Consider the following 20,654-nt stretch of genomic DNA (forward strand, 5'->3'; position numbering starts at 1 on the left):
CTAAATTCAGCGTCTTGCTCAGACTGAACTCATTTATTATCAAATATCACAACTTATAGATCTTCACACATCATTCATCTCAATTCTCCATTCGGTTTCACTATCTTGTTAAAGTGCTTTCTGTTATCATTATACCCAAAATAATACAAAAATGAAATGACAAATACATAAATACTAATTAACAAGACTGAAACACATTCACTTAACATCAATTCTTACACTGGCTCATACACACACTACTCTGATTACACACATAGACACACACACACAATGAATCTCTCTCATACACACGCATAACATAAACCAATTCCCGTTTTTAGCACTTCTTTCAATCATACCTATCACCATTTTACACTCTACACACACACACTTCACTCATCAGCGGCATCTAACAAAATGGCGTGACCCGGCTATGACCGGTAAAGTGAAGCTAGTTAGCATATAACATTTCACTTGTGAACATGCGCCAAGAGCTGGCTTCAAATACTTTTAGCACATTTTAGAACAAATGCTACATTACAGAACCGGAATATCTGTTACACGGACTTATTACACCAGTGGTTGAAACTTAAGTTCAAAGAAAAGTACGTGTACCCGCCATGACGTCAGAATGACGAGTCACCAAACTATATATTTTTGTACTTTAACCACACTTCTCCCTATCATCAACACTCATCTAACAACCAACATAACATCCACACTTGACTCTGAAACTAAATTAAGTTATAAAACTGAGTTTTGTATTACCTGTGGATTTAAGAAGGAGGAGAGCTAAATTCAGCGTCTTGCTCAGACTGAACTCATTTATTATGAGCTGCGCATGCGCTGAGCCTGTGCTACGGTCTCCCTTCAGGATCCACCGCTGTAACAACAGCACCACCTACTGACGTGGGTAGAATTCTCATGGGAAACTGTTAGAATAGTTCAGTTGTCTTTCAAAAATAGGGGGTATCTGTTAAAATGAAAACTAAATGCATAGCATTTTCAACCTATTACACTCTCCCCTGCTTTAAGAGATGTCTCCGGGCATCTAGAACCAAACTAACAGAAGTAAGGTGCACCTGTCAAAAGTCTAGAAAGTCTGATTGTCAATGGTCAGTCTGTCGCAGTGTCAAAATGTCAATTAAGTCAAAGTATGTCGTCACCTGACTAGTATGTCCATATTGGTGCAGGGTAGTAACAGGGTTCAGGGATAGCTGGGTAACATGACATGGGGTACGGAACGCAGGCAACCATCATGTTTACTCCTGGCCTCCAGGGCTGGTATGAAGGTTGTCCAAAATGGTTGTATGTGAGCATCTCACGAGGTTTCATTGCTCGGGTTGACCTCCTCACCGATGGCATTTCCTCCTCTAGCAGCTCTGTGACAAGTTCACAGTCTCCTTGCTCCTCTACCACTGCCTCCATTATATCATCCCTCACTTGTCCCTCAGCTGGTGGTGTAGTGGCCGGTATTGCTATCTGTACTGACCCTGGCACTGGAACCGGATCAAGTTCATGTGGCTGTTGCATTTGAGTTGTCTCAGTAACTCGTCTCACTGGCTGAAATTCAGGAGCTACAGCTCTGAGTTCATTCCCTAGTTCGGACCGGGCACTGACTTTTCTCATTTCATACGCAGGTATTGACCTCAGACAATAAGTGTACTCTTCCTCATCATCTGAATGTTCAGACTCCCTGTCAACTGTTTCACTGGGATGAACCTGACTGTTTCTCTGTTTCCGTTTTTTCTCGGGAGCATGCTGACTCTGTTCCAAGGGTAAGTCATTAACAGGTAACAGAAGGTTGCGATGCAGGACACGAAGCGTTCGCTCTCCTGTTTCTGGCTGAACTCTATACACAGGTCCATCTCCAATCTTTTCAACAACCCGATGAATTTTCTTTTCCCAGTAAGAGCGAAGTTTACCTGGCCCACCCCTCTCTGACAGATTTCTGACAAGCACCCTGTCTCAGGCTGCAGCACCATGCCTTTAACATGCCGATCATAGTACCTCTTCCTTTAGCTGAGCTCTTTCCACTGTTCTCTGAAGCAATCTTATATGCCTCTTGCATGCGAGATGCCCATTTCTGTGCATACCCTGTCTAGACTGGGACTCTTGTTCAGGTTTTAAATCAAAGAGTAAATCAACAGGCAAGCGTGGGGTTCTGCCATACAATAGAAAGAATGGTGAATAGCCCGTTCCCTCATGTCTGGTACAGTTATAGCGTGAACTATATGAGGTAGATGGGTTTTCCACTCAGCCTTTTTCTCTTCCTGCAGAGTGCGAAGCATCTGCAGTAGTGTCCTATTTAGACGCTCGACCGGATTCCCCTGTGGATGATAGGGCGTAGTTCGAGAATGAGATATTCCTGCCAGTTGTTGGAGTCTCTGGAAAAGATTGTTCTCAAACTCTCGGCCTTGATCATGATGCAACTTTTCAGGATACCCAAGCGTGGGATAAAGTCAAGAAGATTTTCTCAGCTGCTGTCCTGCCTGACTTGTTCTTGGTTGGGTAGGCTTGTGCAAAGCGAGTAAAATGATCTACTAGGACTAAAATGTACTCATAACCACCTTTACTCTTTTCAAGATGGAGATAGTCAACAGAGATGAGCTCAAAGGGGGCACTGGTTGTTATTGAACCCATAGGTGCTCTCTCTGGAATGCCTGGCTGCTTCTGTTTAATACACTGGCACTGGCGAATGACGTAATCTTCGATTTCACGTTGCATAAAGGGCCAATAAAATCTCTCCCTCACCAAGTGGATGACTTTATCTGCGCCAACATGTCCCATATCATCATGAAGATGTTTTAGTACAGTAGATTTAAGCTTACTGGGGAGAACCAACTGTTTCCTTTGCCCTATCTGCCTGTACAATATTCCCTTGTCAAGTGTAAGTCTGTTCCACTCGTGGACTAGCCTGCGTGTCTCTCTACCCATTTGTCGCTTGTCTTTGTCGTTAGGATTCCATCCTCTTTTTTTCAGGTTTATCACCTCACAGATGGGAGCATCTTCCTTCTGAGCAGCTTTGATGCTTTCAGGAGTGATAACTGGAATGCCTTCATGAGGTGGTTCATCCTCAACCGGATTCATCTGCAGTGCGGCCACCCAGGGTACATCACTGTCTTCGGCAGCTTTGTCCCCCTGCCAGATGGCAGAGATTACATCTGGGGGCATTGTCTCTGTGTACTCTTTAAGGTGGTCGTGAAGTGGCACGGGATATCTTGACAGGGTGTCAGCGTCTGCGTTTGACTTGCCTGGCCGATATCTAATGGTGAATTGGAAGTCGGCTAACTCACCCACCCAGCGGTGTCCTACAGCGTTCAACTTGGCGGTGCTCAGGATGTAAGTAAGGGGGTTATTATCCGTATATACGGTGAAGGTGGGGGCATAATAAAGATAATCTCTAAATTTATCACAAATTGCCCACTTCAGCGCCAGGAACTCGAGCTTGCCTGAGTGAAAGTGATAGTTCTTTTCAGCCGGCGTGAGGGTCCTGGACCCGTAAGCAATGACACAGAGTTTCTTTCCCTGTTGTTGATAGAGCACAGCTCCCAGACCTTCATTTGATGCGTCAGTGTGGAGGACAAAGGGCAAATTAAAGTCTGGGTAAGCCAATATGGGTGGACTGATGAGCATGTCAACAAGGCGCGACACCACAGCACTGTGTTCTGGTGTCCACTGGACAGGGGTCTTGGATGATAACTGACCACTTTGTAACACCTTTGGCTTGGTCTTGTTAGATCTAACTGAGCTAGCTGTCTGGCTAGACTCACTTGTACTGTCTAGGAGTTTAAACAGTGGCCTTGCTATCCGGGAAAAGTCCTGTATGAAGGTTCGATAATAGCCTAGAAAACCTAGAAGAGCTCTGACCTCGCCTACATTCTTTGGCTCTCTATCCTTCAATTGTTGAACTGCCTCAAGATCTTTAGGGTCTATCTTGATACCTTCACTGGTCACTAGGCGCCCTAAATATCTGACCTGACTTTTAAACAGCTCACATTTGTTTGGGCGTAGTTTAACACCATGTTCTCGCAGGCGGCACAGCACCTGCCTCAGGTCATCAACGTGGTCACGAAAGGTCTTAGAAAAGCAAAGAACGTCATCCAAGTATGGAGAGCAGCACTCATCTCTTAGACCATCGAGCACTCCCTCCATGCACCTTTGAAATGCGGCTGGAGCGTTGGTAAGGCCAAATGGAAGGCGGATCCACTCGTACAGGCCCCAAGGCGTGCTGAAGGCAGTCAGATGTCTGGAGCTCTCATCAACAAAACCTTGATGGTAAGCACTGCCTTGGTCGAGTATTGAGAACCAGGAGTAGCCCCCCAGGTTATCTAACAGATCTTGGATGCGTGGAAGAGGGTGGCGGTCTGCGACAGTTTTGCGGTTCAAGCCCCGAAAGTCAACACACAGACGTAAACTTTTGTCCTTTTTTCTGACACAGACCACAGGAGATGAGTAGGGTGAGGTGGACTTTCTGATCCAGCCATGGTCGAGCAGGTTTTGGACATAGTCCTTTACCTCTTTGTACAGGGTTTGGGAACTGAGTTGTAGGACGCTTGGACTGGTGTTTCGTCCTTCAGGTGAATTTTCAGTCGTAAGTTTGGGATGCAACCAATGTCGGAGTCATCTTTAGCAAACACATCGGACTCTTCATACAACATGTCTCTGACCATCTTTGCTCATCCTCTTCAAGATGTGACACATCTACCTGAGGTGCCATCTCTGTTTTGTCATGTCCGTGTGTTTCATGTCTCTCACTCGCTTCTCGCTGCTCATCTGTTTTTAGCTGAGCTGAGTAGACATTAACAGTTGGATGTGGCTTTGAACCACCTAAAAAACGGTTAACTGGTGTCACTGCAGTAACTTCCTCCAATGTGCCTAGAACTGTTCTCTTTGTGAGGTAAATATCATGTTTAGTGGGGTTCTGAATGGAGATTTTAACAGCTTTTGTGGACCCACTTGGAACATCTACCAAAGCTGGCAACAGCTCTAACCCTTCAGGACAGTTACTCACTAGGTTAGGTTGAAAGAACATAGTCCCGCCCCTTAGCCACTCTCTGACTCTACACTTAAGCTCACAAATCTGCCCTGCAGGAATGTTTAGACCTCTCTTCCCTGTTCTCACGCAGTACTCATAGGCTATTGCATCAGGAGTAAGAATCTGGAGGTTAGAAACTAGCGCTTCCACTGCACTATCACTGATACTTAAAGCTTCCTTAAGCAAAGCGGAAATATCTGTCTCATCTTGATTTGTTTTGATTATCTCAGCTATAACATTACTGCCTAACAGAGGACAGTTCAGGCTGTTGCTGCTGATTAACAGTGGCACTTGTATTTTGACCTGTCCATAATTCTCACTACAGACCTGAAGTTCAACATCTACCCAGCCATCAAAAGGAACGTCTGTGCCATTAGCTGCAGTGATCTCCAAAGGCTGCTCGGAAAAGAGGGATTCAAGTGGCTGGATTCGAACATTGGGGTGCTTTGTCTATCCATGCTCTCTCTACCATAGTCACTTGGGACCCTGAGTCAAGCAACATTTCTAGAGGACTCCATTGATAGCACATGAGACCATACATCGCTTTCCTATGAGATGTGCTAGGCGCTTTCTTAGTGGTGGTTGGGACGGTGTTGGCACTTCCCTCGGCTGGCTGTTTTAGAATTACTGGCTTGTGCTGTGGGCTCCTCAGCTGTCACGGTCACTGGCTGCCCTCTCCAGTGACCTCACCCCGTTTCCCGACACCTTTCTCTGCAGACAGCCGATGGCACGATGACCAGCTTGGCCACAACAAAAACAGTGAGGGCAGCTCACCTTGCTCTGCTGTATACAGTTACTGCATCTGCCTGGTCTCAGATGATGGAAGCTGAGGACGGGCTGCTGGTGGGCAGGGGTCCGCAGGTGTCACACTGTCAAGTGGTTTTGCAATCTGGGCGAGATGTTTTGTCAGTGAGGACACTTGTGCAGTCAGTTCTCTAATAGCAGCACGGTTAGCCTGTAACTCAGTGTCAACTTTCGCTTGTTTGTCTGAGTCACTACTGTCAAGCTGAGCTGTACTTACAGTCACTGGTCGAGGTTTTGCTACTGTGCCCAGGCGCTTTAGTCTTTCTGCCTCTTCACTCGTAGACTTAGTGATTTGATCTAAGAGGAAGTCGTCACTAACCTGTAGGTCCGTGAGAAAGGGTTTGAGGTCATGTCGAACATGGCTGTTTTTCTCATTTAACCCCTGGTATAGTGTGTGCAGAAGGTACCTGAACCAGCCTTTTGTCATAGCTAAACTCTGCACCAGGCTGTTGTGACTCAAATAGAACACGTTGCTTTAAACCCATAATTTTGTACAAAACTGCTGTGGACTCTCCCTGTCTTGCTGTTTAGTATTACTTAACTCTTGGAAAAGCTCAGTACTGTTTTTGTCCCTGATGTGGGCGCGGAGAAACCGCTTTAACTCATCAACAGTTAAATCATTTTTGTTAGTTAACATATCTCTGAATGAACCCGGTTTTATGATCTTAATCACAGTGCGGATGACCTCTGACTCTGTAAAACCTTCTTGTACACCTTCATCCACTTGTTTACAAAGACTACTATATGACATGTCAGAACCAACATCAGAAATTTGTCCACCATGTAACTTAAACTCTCTGCGAGGAAGCAGAGCTGCAACATCATTAACCCTTAGTACCTGATCTCCCATACTAGTGGATAGACTCACTCTACCAGGAAGAGCACCACCAACACCGGTGGAGAGTGACTTGGCCGGCATTGAAGTGGTGAGGTTCTCAGCTGGCATACCAGTGTCTCTTCTCGTGGGCGATGTACGGTGAATGTCTCTGTCCATGTGTGGTGGATGTGTGGAACTGTCTGTGGTCGGTGGAGATGGATAACCGTCTAGATGGTTGTGGTCAGGATGAGGGAGTGGAGCTCCCCTGCTGGTGGCTTGTTGAATCTCGATCTGAACTTCACCCACGCTGGGGTCCGTGGCCAGCAGGTCACTCAACATGTCGTCGAAGGCAAGGAGTTGGGCCATGCCTTCATCCTCCAGGGCGGTCAATTCTTCACCTCTTATATAGTCAACAATCAGGTCATACAGTTCTGGTTCACTCAGCTCATCAACTCTGCTAGTTGTATCGATGTAACTTACAACTCTCCGTAACTGGCTTACACTCAAATCAGACAGTCTCTTCTGGATCTCGAAGACCAGCGTCCGCCGGGGGGTGACAGTGGCCATGATGACGTTACACAGGTGGCCTCTGCTCTCTGGATGACGCACTTGACTGCAGCCTTCCCTGAAGCACTGGACACAGGTTCACGCTGTCTTGGCACTCACTTCACCAGGCGTTGTCGCTAGATCATCCCGGACGAGCCCCCAATTGTTACCGGCGCCAGACCTAGGGGAAATCTGGACCGGCAGCAAGGGTTACACAGGCTAGGGAGCGCTGCGTAACCAATAGATACATAGATGTAGTCTCTGTGGATTTAAGAAGGGAGGAGACTAAATTCAGCGTCTTGCTCAGACTGAACTCATTTATTATCAAATATCACAACTTATAGATCTTCACACATCATTCATCTCAATTCTCCATTCGGTTTCACTATCTTGTTAAAGTGCTTTCTGTTATCATTATACCCAAAATAATACAAAAATGAAATGACAAATACATAAATACTAATTAACAAGACTGAAACACATTCACTTAACATCAATTCCTACACTGGCTCATACACACACTACTCTGATTACACACATAGACACACACACACAATGAATCTCTCTCATACACACGCATAACATAAACCAATTCCCGTTTTTAGCACTTCTTTCAATCATACCTATCACCATTTTACACTCTACACACACACACTTCACTCATCAGCGGCATCTAACAAAATGGCGTGACCCGGCTATGACCGGTAAAGTGAAGCTAGTTAGCATATAACATTTCACTTGTGAACATGCGCCAAGAGCTGGCTACAAATACTTTTAGCACATTTTAGAACAAATGCTACATTACAGAACCGGAATATCTGTTACACGGACTTATTACACCAGTGGTTGAAACTTAAGTTCAAAGAAAAGTACGTGTACCCGCATGACGTTGCACGCCAGGACGACGAGTCACCAAACTATATATTTTTGTACTTTAACCACACTTCTCGCTATCATCAACACTCATCTAACAACCAACATAACATCCACACTTGACTCTGAAACTAAATTAAGTTATAAAACTGAGTTTTGTATTACCTGTGGATTTAAGAAGGGAGGAGACTAAATTCAGCGTCTTGCTCAGACTGAACTCATTTATTATGAGCTGCGCATGCGCTGAGCCTGTGCTTACGGTCTCCCTTCAGGATCCACCGCTGTAACAACAGCACCACCTACTGACGTGGAGTAGAATTCTCATGGGAAACTGTTAGAATAGTTCAGTTGTCTTTCAAAAAATAGGGGGGGTATCTGTTAAAATGAAAACTAAATGCATAGCATTTTCAACCTATTACATGTGCCACATGTGACCTTGTTGGTATGTGAAGAATATACGCAGAAGCATATAGGAGAAATGATGGCAGAAGCAGAAGAAGCTGTTTTTATACCGGTAAAAGAGAATCTTGCCATCTGGAGGAGTGAGGATCAGAGATTCATTAAGATCATGATCTCTGCTCAAGGACAAGGAATGCCACAAACTGTGCGGATGACACATGAGTCAATTTGCAGTGCTAAGATGGACTCAGACTTAATGAGAGAAGAGATGCTGCGACAAGTTCCAGAATGTTTGTGGTCTCGGCATAGTACCGATATTGGACTTGTGAAGTCAGCCCAACCAGTGAGAGCTGAACTCCGACCAGGAGTCAAACCTCCTTGGAAGAACCAGTATCCACTGAAGGAAGAGGCAATCCGAGGAATTGAACCACAGATTGAAGGACTTTTGAAAGCAGGTGTTTTGAAGATAACACAGAATCCCCAGAGTAACACGCCTTTGTTGCCTGTAAAGAAGCCAGATGATTCATATCGCTTGGTACATGATTTGAGAGCGGTGAATGAAGTGATAGCTGATTTTCCAGCAGAAGTGCCGGATCCACATACTTTGTTAGCCCAAATTCCTCCAGATGCGACACATTTCACAGTGTTAGATTTATGTGGTGCGTTTTTCAGTGTTCCACTTAGTATAGAAAGTCAAGGCTTATTTGGGTTCACGTACAATGGACATTTTTATGAGTATAAGTAACAGTAAAGATAACAATTTAAAGATTTGGATAAACTGATCTGAGTAGTCCTAATATGAACTTCATGCGAAGGAACTATGGTGACACAGCACTAAGCCAAGTACAAGTGTGGATGAAAGAATGTGGGTTTCCAACTGGGGGAAGTTTTAGTACAAGACAGCTGAAACAGCTGAGACTGAAGCTAGAGGAGAAAGAAAAAGTAAGTCAGGCCAGAAATGTAAATCTTACATTTCAGGCAGATAGGAAGGTATGTGGAATGTGGTTAGAAGATAGCCATGGTAGAGTTCTAGTTCTGTTAGGGACATCACCATTAAGGAAGTATACGTTAATTAATGACAAAAGGAGACTGAAGGTTGAGGGAGATTGTAGTCTTTATGTATATAGGCCTCAACAGGAAGATCAAGGTGATTATAGGTGTTCTTTTTATGATCCACGTTTTGGGAGTGAGCGGTCTGAGTTGGGATTTAGAGTTCGTATAGTGTCTCTAATGATAATAGGTGAGAATAAGAATATAGACCTCCAAGATGTTGGGGAAACAAGAGAATTGACGACAATGACATCAACTCCCCAGACGAAAGCTGGGAAAATGGAAGGGAAATCTACCCTTTTAGTGTTAAAAGTTATTGAAGGTATAAATGTATCGCATTTAACTACAGTGGCGCCTCAGATGATTTCTATAACGCCACCTCCTTTGAATACTGTGATCAGAGTTAAGTTAGGAGGAACAGCTTACCTTCCTTGTCGATGTGGAAGGTGGAATGTTGGTAGTAACATTCCTCCCAAGTGGGAAAATAGTCGTGGTGAAGATGTGTTGTTGACAAGACCTGAAGTTGATATTGTGCCTCGTGATCAAAGGAAGTATGTTTTGTATAATGACATGAGGTGGTTGAAAATTAAAGATGATTGTTCACTTGTCCTGCGTAAAGTTACATGGGAAGACCAAGGGGAATACATGTGTACTTATTTAGAACCGGAGTTTAAATTTGTTCCATATCAAAATTATTGGATAAAAGGTCATATAACTCGTAAAGTGACATTCATGATAAAAGATTTGAGTCCTATTGGAGTTTTCACGGTTACTAAAGGGGTTCAGGAACAATTTACCACAGTAATCACTCCAAGGCTGAATAGTACACAGATGAAGCTTGTTACTTTAGCTCCAGAAACAACTAAGAGTGTTCATACATCAACTCAGGCTACTACTCTAGCTATGACTTTGAAGGGGATGAATGCTACAACAGTGACGACATCTTTGACGTCTACGACATTTGTAAATGTGACGCAGACATCTGACATGACACCTTTGACATTTAAGGATGTGGACAATGTAACCCAGAAGCTAATGTTAAAGATAGAGCCTAGGGTGAACAGTAGTATTGAGATTGTTGAAGTTAGAAAACAGATGATGGAAGAGAATGATGCAGATTCATCTGTGACAGCTCAGAGGACTATTTCAGACGTAGATAATTACTTTTTTGACTCTGATCAGACACCAGAACATATGACTGATCAATACCATACATTACAAAAGAGAGAAACTAAATGGAAGGCGTTTGGGTTTGATCCTTCAGTATTACAAATTGCAGACCCATGGGCAAGTAGGAACTTATGGTTCCAGCAATTAACGCATTCCGTAAGATCGGTTACGAATTGGAATGGTCCATGTGTGGTAAAGATTCCATCGCCGAACTCATGGCCTTCAATTTTAGAGACTGTACCAGACCCACTAACCGCTATATGCCAAAGTTATGCACTATCGTGGCTGTTGTATCAGCAGCAGTCAGCAGAAGATGTAGTGATGGCTTTGTCAGTACATCTGTTTAAGTCTAGATTTACTTGTTCTTGGTTGGGGGAATTACCATATGTAAATTTACTTGATCAGCATGAAAATATCAAAACGGCGGTCCCTGATATAATGGAAGTGACATCAGTGAGAGCTACCAGCTGTTTTTGTTCAAATAATACTCATGATGGGCCGGGAATGTTTATGGGGATATCAGATTGTGACGAATATATGATGGACTTGGGTAGGCGTGGACATAAGATGAGTAATGATTCGTATGAAGTAACTTTGATGTACCACATCAGAGACAGAATATAACTTTAAGGTGCAGATCCAAAGTTTGCCTGGGAATGTGACTATAGGGAATTTCAAGGATATTTGGTGGGTTTGTGGTGATAAGGCATATATTTTCTACCGTATGGGTGGACAGGATGCTGTTATATGGCAACGTTGAAACTCCCATATGAGGTTTTTACTATGCAGAAGGGAAAAGGGCCAGATGAGGTCCAACCTAATGTCGTTCCGAAGTAGGAAGAAACGGGAGATGGCACAGTTTAACAATTTGAATCGATACCATTGGAGAATAAGTCCAGCAGAGAAGTGGGCTATAGGATTATTTCCATGGTATGGGGTGACATTCTTGGCAGATCACATTGATAATATTACCTATACCCTACAGGGTTTGAATATTTGTCAAATACTGAGAAAAGCCACAGACTGACGTTGCTAAAACATGACATGGCTCTAGACTATATTTTGGCCAAACAAGGTGGCCTATGTGTGGCTTTGAACTTAACTGGGAATGCTTGCTATACTTTGATTCCTGATAGTTCTGATAATATGACTAGTGTTATAGATGCATTGAAGCTTATAAGGGATGCGTTTGGCCCGTCGGAAAACGCTGGATGGTCTGCAAATGCTTGGTTGCAAGACAAATTAGGGCCAGTAGGAGCAGTGTTAGTTCAGGTTTTGGCAGCACTTGTTCTAACGTTGAGTGTGATGTTTTGTTTTTGTACGCTGTTGTTGACCTTTGCGAAGGTTATGATATTGAGATGGGTTGGAGTTGTGATGCCCGGTGATCAAACTCAGATGCCATTATTATTTGGTGCTGACACGGACGTTGATGAGGACGACGTGATAAGGGTGGATGTATATCCATTTTGAATATCTGATGTTATTATAATCTTAACATTTACCTCTGTTATTGCTTAGTTATTTTGTAGTTTCTTCTTATATTAGAGGTGTGTGTACAGGGGGGAAATGGACAATATGACTTATAATTTCACATTTACTGATAGAGTGTTAATCTATATTTGATGTTTAATTTGTATCTGTTTGTATGCAAAAGATACTGGTTTCTTTTCTTCATTCTAGAACATATTGGGGAAGACCACTGTGAGGGTGGTTGATTGTTCAGGGACTCCGATGTGTTGAATGGATTCAGACACTTCAAACAGAACAATACGAATGGACTGAAGGACTCTGAACAAGGACGTATGATACAATATCCAGATTCAACACGTCATCGATACTACAACTGAGAATCAATGCTGCTGAGAAACTACAGTGTTATACATTCTTATGTTTTCTCTTATATATTGCATGAGTAATATTAAAATTGAACTATATTCTCTGAGTGTTAATTGCTAGGAAAATTATGTTTTCTGTTATTGGGTAAATATACTGGGACCTCAGATGTTTTCTTTTTCTTGGTGTTTAGGGATAGAGGGGCTAGGCAGGAAAAGGTCCGTTGGAAGGTGCGATGGGTCGACCAGCCTGACTTTGGACATTTGTTTTGTTTTGATTTGCTGAGGGTTCCATATGTATTTGCTAAATCATTTCCTACACAATTTGCTAAAATTCTAATTTCATTGGTATGAGTACTATGTATGGTCGCCTAGGCAGAGGGGCCGTGAGAGAATTTTCCCGTCTAGTTTGTTTGATGGATATTTCAGGAAAGATAGCTGCCTGATGGGTTTTTCACTCTCACTTTTACGCTCCATACAGTTGCTTTATTATTACAATTATGTTACAGGACGGATTGTTATTTTTGTCATGATTATACACCTGTATGTTTTATTCTTTTGTTCTTTCGAGACTTTGTGAAGTCTCGAAGGGGGGAAATATGTGGTGTATTTAGTTAACATGGATCATGTTGACACGTGTGTAAAACATAATGACAGGTTTAAAGCTAGCGGCGCCTGATTTCTGGACTCTCAGACTCCCTAAGTGTTATTACAATATGTTACTTGTTAGTTCTCTCCTCCCGAGAATGCTCTTTGACCTGTTAGATGGAGAGGTTCCCATCTTCAAGTAAGAAGCATGTTTTGAATTAGATGCCCCTATGTATGATGTCATTTTATCTCAAGTTTTGGGCGTAAACAAGTTCCCTATATGAATGCTTGTCCGGCACCGGTGACTCAGACTTCTGAATTGGCCGAGAACGTCTCCGGGTGTGCCGGTACCCGTCCTGACCTGTAACTTCTGTGTAATAAACCTTATTATACAAGCAAGAACGGTGTCCGCGGAGATTCCTTCATCATCATCTTCAACATCACTGCTGCTTAAAATATACGACAAAGCCCAAGGTGAAATTTTGTCATAATACTGCAAGAGAAAAATCATTACAATTTTCAATAATTTCCTTCAGAAATAATATCCGGGTTTCACATACTGTTTCTTTTTCTGATGGTGAGTATACTCCCTGCCCTTTCATCCTTCTCTTCAAATATGACATTTTGAGAATGATATGTTACTATTGCATGAATAAAGTAGTGTTTTGACTGTCAAAAGTCATTTGAATGTTTCGCTCTCTTCCTTCAGTGATGATGTGTGTGTTCCATATCCTGTTTTTTCTTTGATGGTGAGTCCACCCTGCTCTTTCCAAGATGTTTCTCCTGTGAAGCAGCAGCAACAGCACCCTTTTCTGGTTGCAAAGAAAATTCGAAAAAGCTTACAGCACCTGGTATTCCCAGGCGGTCTCCCATCCAAGTACTAACCAGGCCCGACCCTGGTTAGCTTCCGAGATCGGACGAGATCGGGCATGTTCAGGTGGTATGGCCATAAGCGAAGGACTCCACCCACAATACCTTATTTATACATGTGAACCACCATCATCATCAATACTACTGTTACTTTGTGACTATTGAAACATGGTTTCTATTGTTATTTAATTTTAAGGAAAGAGAAGCCCAAGGTGAAATCTTGTCATAATACTGCAAGAGAAAAATCATTACAATTTTCAATAATTTCCTTCAGAAATAATATCCGGGTTTCACATACTGTTTCTTTTTCTGATGGTGAGTAAACTCCCTGCTCTTTCATCCTTCTCTCCAAATATGACATTTTGAGAATGATATGTTACTATTGCATGAATAAAGTAGTGTTTTGACTGTCAAAAGTCATTTGAATGTTTCGCTCTCTTCCTTCAGTGATGATGTGTGTATTCCATATCCTGTTTTTTCTTTGATGGTGAGTCCACCCTGCTCTTTCCAAGATGTTTCTCCTGTGAAGCAGCAGCAACAGCACCCTTTTCTGGTTGCAAAGAAAATTCGAAAAAGCTTACAGCACCTGGTATTCCCAGGCGGTCTCCCATCCAAGTACTAACCAGGCCCGACCCTGGTTAGCTTCCGAGATCAGACGAGATCGGGCATGTTCAGGCGGTATGGCCGTAAGCGAAGGACTCAACCCACAATACCTTATTTATACATGTGAACCACCATCATCATCAATACTACTGTTACTTTGTGACTATTGAAACTTGGTTTCTATTGTTATTTAATTTTAAGGAAAGAGAAGCCCAACGTGAAATCTTGTCATAATACTGCAAGAGAAAATCATTACAATTTTCAATAATTTCCTTCAGAAATAATATCCGGGTTTCACATACTGTTTCTTTTCTGTTGGTGAGTAAACTCCTGCTCTTTCATCCTTCTCTCCAAATATGACATTTTGAGAATGATATGTTACTATTGCATGAATAAAGTAGTGTTTTGACTGTCAAAAGTCATTTGAATGTTTCGCTCTCTTCCTTCAGTGATGATGTGTGTGTTCCATATCCTGATTTTTCTTTGATGGTGAGTCCACCCTGTTCTTTCCAAGATGTTTCTCCTGTGAAGCAGCAGCAACAGCACCATCTTCTGGTTGCAAAGAAAATTCGAAAAGCTTACAGCACCTGGTATTCCCAGGAGGTCTCCCATCCAAGTACTAACCAGGCCCGACCCTGGTTAGCTTCCGAGATCGGACGAGATCGGGCGTGTTCAGGGTGGTATGGCCGTAAGCGAAGGACTCAACCCACAATACCTTATTTATACATGTGAACCACCATCATCATCAATACTACTGTTGCTTCGTGACTATTGAAACTTGGTTTCTATTGTTATTTAATTTTAAGGAAAGAGAAGCCCAACGTGAAATCTTGTCATAATACTGCAAGAGAAAAATCATTACAATTTTCAATAATTTCCTTCAGAAATAATATCCGGGTTTCACATACTGTTTCTTTTTCTGATGGTGAGTAAACTCCCTGCTCTTTCATCCTTCTCTCCAAATATGACATTTTGAGAATGATTTGTTACTATTGCATGAATAAAGTAGTGTTTTGACTGTCAAAAGTCATTTGAATGTTTCGCTCTCTTCCTTCAGTGATGATGTGTGTGTTCCATATCCTGTTTTTTCTTTGATGGTGAGTCCACCCTGTTCTTTCCAAGATGTTTCTCCTGTGAAGCAGCAGCAACAGCACCCTCTGCTGGTTGCAAAGAAAATTCGAAAAAGCTTACAGCACCTGGTATTCCCAGGCGGTCTCCCATCCAAGTACTAACCAGGCCCGACCCTGGTTAGCTTCCGAGATCGGACGAGATCGGGCATGTTCAGGGTGGTATGGCCGTAAGCGAAGGACTCAACCCACAATACCTTATTTATACATGTGAACCACCATCATCATCAATACTACTGTTGCTTCGTGACTATTGAAACTTGGTTTCTATTGTTATTTAATTTTAAGGAAAGAGAAGCCCAACGTGAAATCTTGTCATAATACTGCAAGAGAAAAATCATTACAATTTTCAATAATTTCCTTCAGAAATAATATCCGGGTTTCACATACTGTTTCTTTTTCTGATGGTGAGTAAACTCCCTGCTCTTTCATCCTTCTCTCCAAATATGACATTTTGAGAATGATTTGTTACTATTGCATGAATAAAGTAGTGTTTTGACTGTCAAAAGTCATTTGAATGTTTCGCTCTCTTCCTTCAGTGATGATGTGTGTGTTCCATATCCTGTTTTTTCTTTGATGGTGAGTCCACCCTGTTCTTTCCAAGATGTTTCTCCTGTGAAGCAGCAGCAACAGCACCCTCTTCTGGTTTCAAAAAAAATTCTAAAAAGCTTACAGCACCTGGTATTCCCAGGCGGTCTCCCATCCAAGTACTAACCAGGCCCGACCCTGGTTAGCTTCCGAGATCAGACGAGATCGGGCGAATTCAGGGTGGTATGGCCATAAGCGAAGGACTCCACCCACAATACCTTATTTATACATGTGAACCACCATCATCATCAATACTACTGTTGCTTCGTGACTTTTGAAACTTGGTGTCTATTGTTATTTAATTTTAAGGAAAGAGAAGCCCAACGTGAAATCTTGTCATAATACTGCAGAGAAAAATCATTACAATTTTCAATAATTTCCTTCAGAAATAATATCCGGTTTCACATACTGTTTCTTTTTCTGATGGTGAGTAAACTCCCTGCTCTTTCATCCTTCTCTCCAAATATGACATTTTGAGAATGATATGTTACTATTGCATGAATAAAGTAGTGTTTTGACTGTCAAAAGTCATTTGAATGTTTCGCTCTCTTCCTTCAGTGATGATGTGTGTGTTCCATATCCTGTTTTTTCTTTGATGGTGAGTCCACCCTGCTCTTTCCAAGATGTTTCTCCTGTGAAGCAGCAGCAACAGCACCCTCTGCTGGTTGCAAAGAAAACTCGAAAAAGCTTACAGCACCTGGTATTCCCAGGCGGTCTCCCATCCAAGTACTAACCAGGCCCGACCCTGGTTAGCTTCCGAGATCGGACGAGATCGGGCATGTTCAGGGTGGTATGGCCGTAAGCGAAGGACTCAACCCACAATACCTTATTTATACATGTGAACACCACCATCATCAATACTACTGTTGCTCGTGACTATTGAAACTTGTTGTCTATTGTTATTTAATTTTAAGGAAAGAGAAGCCCAAGGTGAAATCTTGTCATAATACTGCAAAAGAAAAATCATTACAATTTTCAATAATTTCCTTCAGAAATATTATCCGGGTTTCACATACTGTTTCTTTTTCTGATGGTGAGTAAACTCCCTGCTCTTTCATCCTTCTCTCCAAATATGACATTTTGAGAATGATTTGTTACTATTGCATGAATAAAGTAGTGTTTTGACTGTCAAAAGTCATTTGAATGTTTCGCTCTCTTCCTTCAGTGATGATGTGTGTGTTCCATATCCTGTTTTTTCTTTGATGGTGAGTCCACCCTGTTCTTTCCAAGATGTTTCTCCTGTGAAGCAGCAGCAACAGCACCCTTTTCTGGTTGCAAAGAAAATTCAAAAAAGCTTACAGCACCTGGTATTCCCAGGCGGTCTCCCATCCAAGTACTAACCAGGCCCGACCCTGGTTAGCTTCCAGATCGGGACGAGATCGGGCATGTTCAGGGTGGTATGGCCGTAAGCGAAGGACTCAACCCACAATACCTTATTTATACATGTGAACCACCATCATCAATACTACTGTTGCTTGTGACTATTGAAACTTGGTGTCTATTGTTATTTAATTTTAAGGAAAGAGAAGCCCAAGGTGAAATCTTGTCATAATACTGCAAGAGAAAAATCATTACAATTTTCAATAATTTCCTTCAGAAATAATATCCGGGTTTTTACATACTGTTTCTTTTTCTGATGGTGAGTAAACTCCCTGCTCTTTCATCCTTCTCTCCAAATATGACATTTTGAGAATGATATGTTACTATTGCATGAATTAAGTAGTGTTTTGACTGTCAAAGTCATTTGAATGTTTCGCTCTCTTCCTTCAGTGATGATGTGTGTGTTCCATATCCTGTTTTTCTTTGATGGTGAGTCCACCCTTCTCTTTCCAAGATGTTTCTCCTGTGAAGCAGCAGCAACAGCACCCTCTGCTGGTTGCAAAGAAAATTCGAAAAGCTTACAGCACCTGGTATTCCCAGGCGGTCTCCCATCCAAGTACTCAGCAGGCCCGACCCTGGTTAGCTTCCGAGATCGGACGAGATCGGGCGTGTTCAGGGTGGTATGGCCGTGGCGAAGGACTCAACCCCACAATACCTTATTTATACATGTGAACCACCATCATCATCAATACTACTGTTACTTTGTGACTATTGAAACATGGTTTCTATTGTTATTTAATTTTAAGGAAAGAAGCCCAAGGTGAAATTTTGTCATAATACTGCAGAGAAAAATCATTACAATTTTCAATAATTTCCTTCAGAAATAATATCCGGTGTTTCACATACTGTTTCTTTTTCTGATGGTGAGTAAACTCCCTGCTCTTTCATCCTTCTCTCCAAATATGACATTTTGAGAATGATTTGTTACTATTGCATGAATAAAGTAGTGTTTTGACTGTCAAAGTCATTTGAATGTTTAGCTCTCTTCCTTCAGTGATGATGTGTGTGTTCCATATCCTGTTTTTCTTTGATGGTGAGTCCACCCTGTTCTTTCCAAGATGTTTCTCCTGTGAGCAGCAGCAACAGCACCCTCTTCTGGTTGCAAAGAAAATTCGAAAAGCTTACAGCACCTGGTATTCCCAGGCGGTCTCCCATCCAAGTACTAACCAGGCCCGACCCTGGTTAGCTTCGAGATCAGACGAGATCGGGCATGTTCAGGTGGTATGGCCGTAGCGAAGGACTCAACCCACAATACCTTATTTATACATGCATGAACCACCTCATCATCAATACTACTGTTACTTTGTGACTATTGAAACTTGGTGTCTATTGTTATTTAATTTTAAGGAAAGAGAAGCCCAACGTGAAATCTTGTCATAATACTGCAAGAGAAAAATCATTACAATTTTCAATAATTTCCTTCAGAAATAATATCCGGGTTTCACATACTGTTTCTTTTTCTGATGGTGAGTAAACTCCCTGCTCTTTCATCCTTCTCTCCAAATATGACATTTTGAGAATGATATGTTACTATTACATGAATAAAGTAGTGTTTTGACTGTCAAAAGTCATTTGGAGTGTTTCGCTCTCTTCCTTCAGTGATGATGTGTGTGTTCCATATCCTGTTTTTTCTTTGATGGTGAGTCCACCCTGTTCTTTCCAAGATGTTTCTCCTGTGAAGCAGCAGCAGCACCATCTTCTGGTTGCAAAGAAAATTCGAAAAACTTACAGCACCTGGTATTCCCAGGCGGTCTCCCATCAAGTACTAACCAGGCCCGACCCTGGTTAGCTTCCAGATCGGGCGAGATCGGGCATGTTCAGGTGGTATGGCCGTAGCGAAGGACTCAACCCACAATACCTTATTTATACATGTGAACCACCACCATCATCAATACTACTGTTGCTTCGTGACTATTGAAACATGGCTTCTATTGTTATTCAATTTTAAGGAAAGAAAGCCAAGGTGAAATTTTGTCATAATACTGCAAGAGAAAAATCATTACAATTTTCAATAATTTCCTTCAGAAATAATATCCGGTTTCACATACTGTTTCTTTTTCTGATGGTGAGTAAACTCCCTGCTCTTTCATCCTTCTCTCCAAATATGACATTTTGAGAATGATATGTTACTATTGCATGAATTAAGTAGTGTTTTGACTGTCAAAAGTCATTTGAATGTTTCGCTCTCTTCCTTCAGTGATGATGTGTGTGTTCCATATCCTGTTTTTTCTTTGATGGTGAGTCCACCCTGTTCTTTCCAAGATGTTTCTCCTGTGAAGCAGCAGCAACAGCACCCTTTTCTGGTTGCAAGAAAATTCAGAACTTACAGCACCTGGTATTCCCAGGCGGTCTCCCATCAAGTACTAACCAGGCCCGACCCTGGTTAGCTTCCGAGATCAGACGAGATCAGGCATGTTCAGGGTGGTATGGCCGTAAGCGAAGGACTCAACCCACAATACCTTATTTATACATGTGAACCACCACCATCATCAATACTACTGTTGCTTCGTGACTATTGAAACTTGGTGTCTATTGTTATTTAATTTTAAGGAAAGAGAAGCCCAACGTGAAATCTTGTCATAATACTGCAAGAGAAAAATCATTACAATTTTCAATAATTTCCTTCAGAAATAATATCCGGGTTTCACATACTGTTTCTTTTCTGATGGTGAGTAAACTCCCTGCTCTTTCATCCTTCTCTCCAAATATGACATTTTGAGAATGATATGTTACTATTGCATGAATAAAGTAGTGTTTTGACTGTCAAAAGTCATTTGAATGTTTCGCTCTCTTCCTTCAGTGATGATGTGTGTGTTCCATATCCTGTTTTTTCTTTGATGGTGAGTCCACCCTGTTCTTTCCAAGATGTTTCTCCTGTGAAGCAGCAGCAACAGCACCCTCTTCTGGTTGCAAAGAAAATTCGAAAAAGCACAGCACCTGGTATTCCCAGAGTCTCCCATCCAAGTACTAACCAGGCCCGACCCTGGTTA

General features: G+C 42.2%; 1 protein-coding gene, 8 non-coding genes and 2 pseudogenes across 9 annotated transcripts in view; all 11 read right to left on the reverse strand.

Annotated features, from left to right (window-relative positions):
* Window positions 1-1,149: 1,149 nt before the first annotated feature.
* The window catches only part of LOC124851651, a 23,897-nt gene continuing 4,392 nt past the window's right edge, over window positions 1,150-20,654 (reverse strand). Inside the window, exons 2-6 of the mRNA XM_047339662.1 lie at window positions 6,660-7,271; window positions 6,039-6,140; window positions 5,338-5,413; window positions 2,425-4,553; window positions 1,150-1,746 (exon numbers count right to left, since the gene is read on the reverse strand). Of these exons, the coding sequence (XP_047195618.1) occupies window positions 1,150-1,746; window positions 2,425-4,553; window positions 5,338-5,413; window positions 6,039-6,140; window positions 6,660-7,271 (3,516 nt within the window). The remainder of the gene's footprint in view (window positions 1,747-2,424; window positions 4,554-5,337; window positions 5,414-6,038; window positions 6,141-6,659; window positions 7,272-20,654) is intronic.
* Window positions 13,933-14,050, reverse strand: LOC124851680. Its single transcript, XR_007032650.1, has one exon. It is a non-coding gene; the product is annotated as a 5S ribosomal RNA (ribosomal RNA).
* On the reverse strand, window positions 14,541-14,658 carry LOC124851678. The gene has a single exon (XR_007032648.1). It is a non-coding gene; the product is annotated as a 5S ribosomal RNA (ribosomal RNA).
* On the reverse strand, window positions 15,145-15,263 carry LOC124851728. Its single transcript, XR_007032672.1, has one exon. It is a non-coding gene; the product is annotated as a 5S ribosomal RNA (ribosomal RNA).
* Window positions 15,754-15,872, reverse strand: LOC124851734. Its single transcript, XR_007032678.1, has one exon. It is a non-coding gene; the product is annotated as a 5S ribosomal RNA (ribosomal RNA).
* Window positions 16,363-16,481, reverse strand: LOC124851740. The gene has a single exon (XR_007032684.1). It is a non-coding gene; the product is annotated as a 5S ribosomal RNA (ribosomal RNA).
* Window positions 16,970-17,088, reverse strand: LOC124851735. Its single transcript, XR_007032679.1, has one exon. It is a non-coding gene; the product is annotated as a 5S ribosomal RNA (ribosomal RNA).
* On the reverse strand, window positions 17,577-17,695 carry LOC124851689. Its single transcript, XR_007032660.1, has one exon. It is a non-coding gene; the product is annotated as a 5S ribosomal RNA (ribosomal RNA).
* Window positions 18,180-18,297, reverse strand: LOC124851696 (annotated as a pseudogene).
* Window positions 18,783-18,898, reverse strand: LOC124851717 (annotated as a pseudogene).
* Window positions 19,985-20,102, reverse strand: LOC124851684. The gene has a single exon (XR_007032654.1). It is a non-coding gene; the product is annotated as a 5S ribosomal RNA (ribosomal RNA).

The sequence above is a fragment of the Hippoglossus stenolepis genome, chromosome 4, assembly GCF_022539355.2.
Source record: "Hippoglossus stenolepis isolate QCI-W04-F060 chromosome 4, HSTE1.2, whole genome shotgun sequence".
Taxonomy (NCBI): domain Eukaryota; kingdom Metazoa; phylum Chordata; class Actinopteri; order Pleuronectiformes; family Pleuronectidae; genus Hippoglossus; species Hippoglossus stenolepis.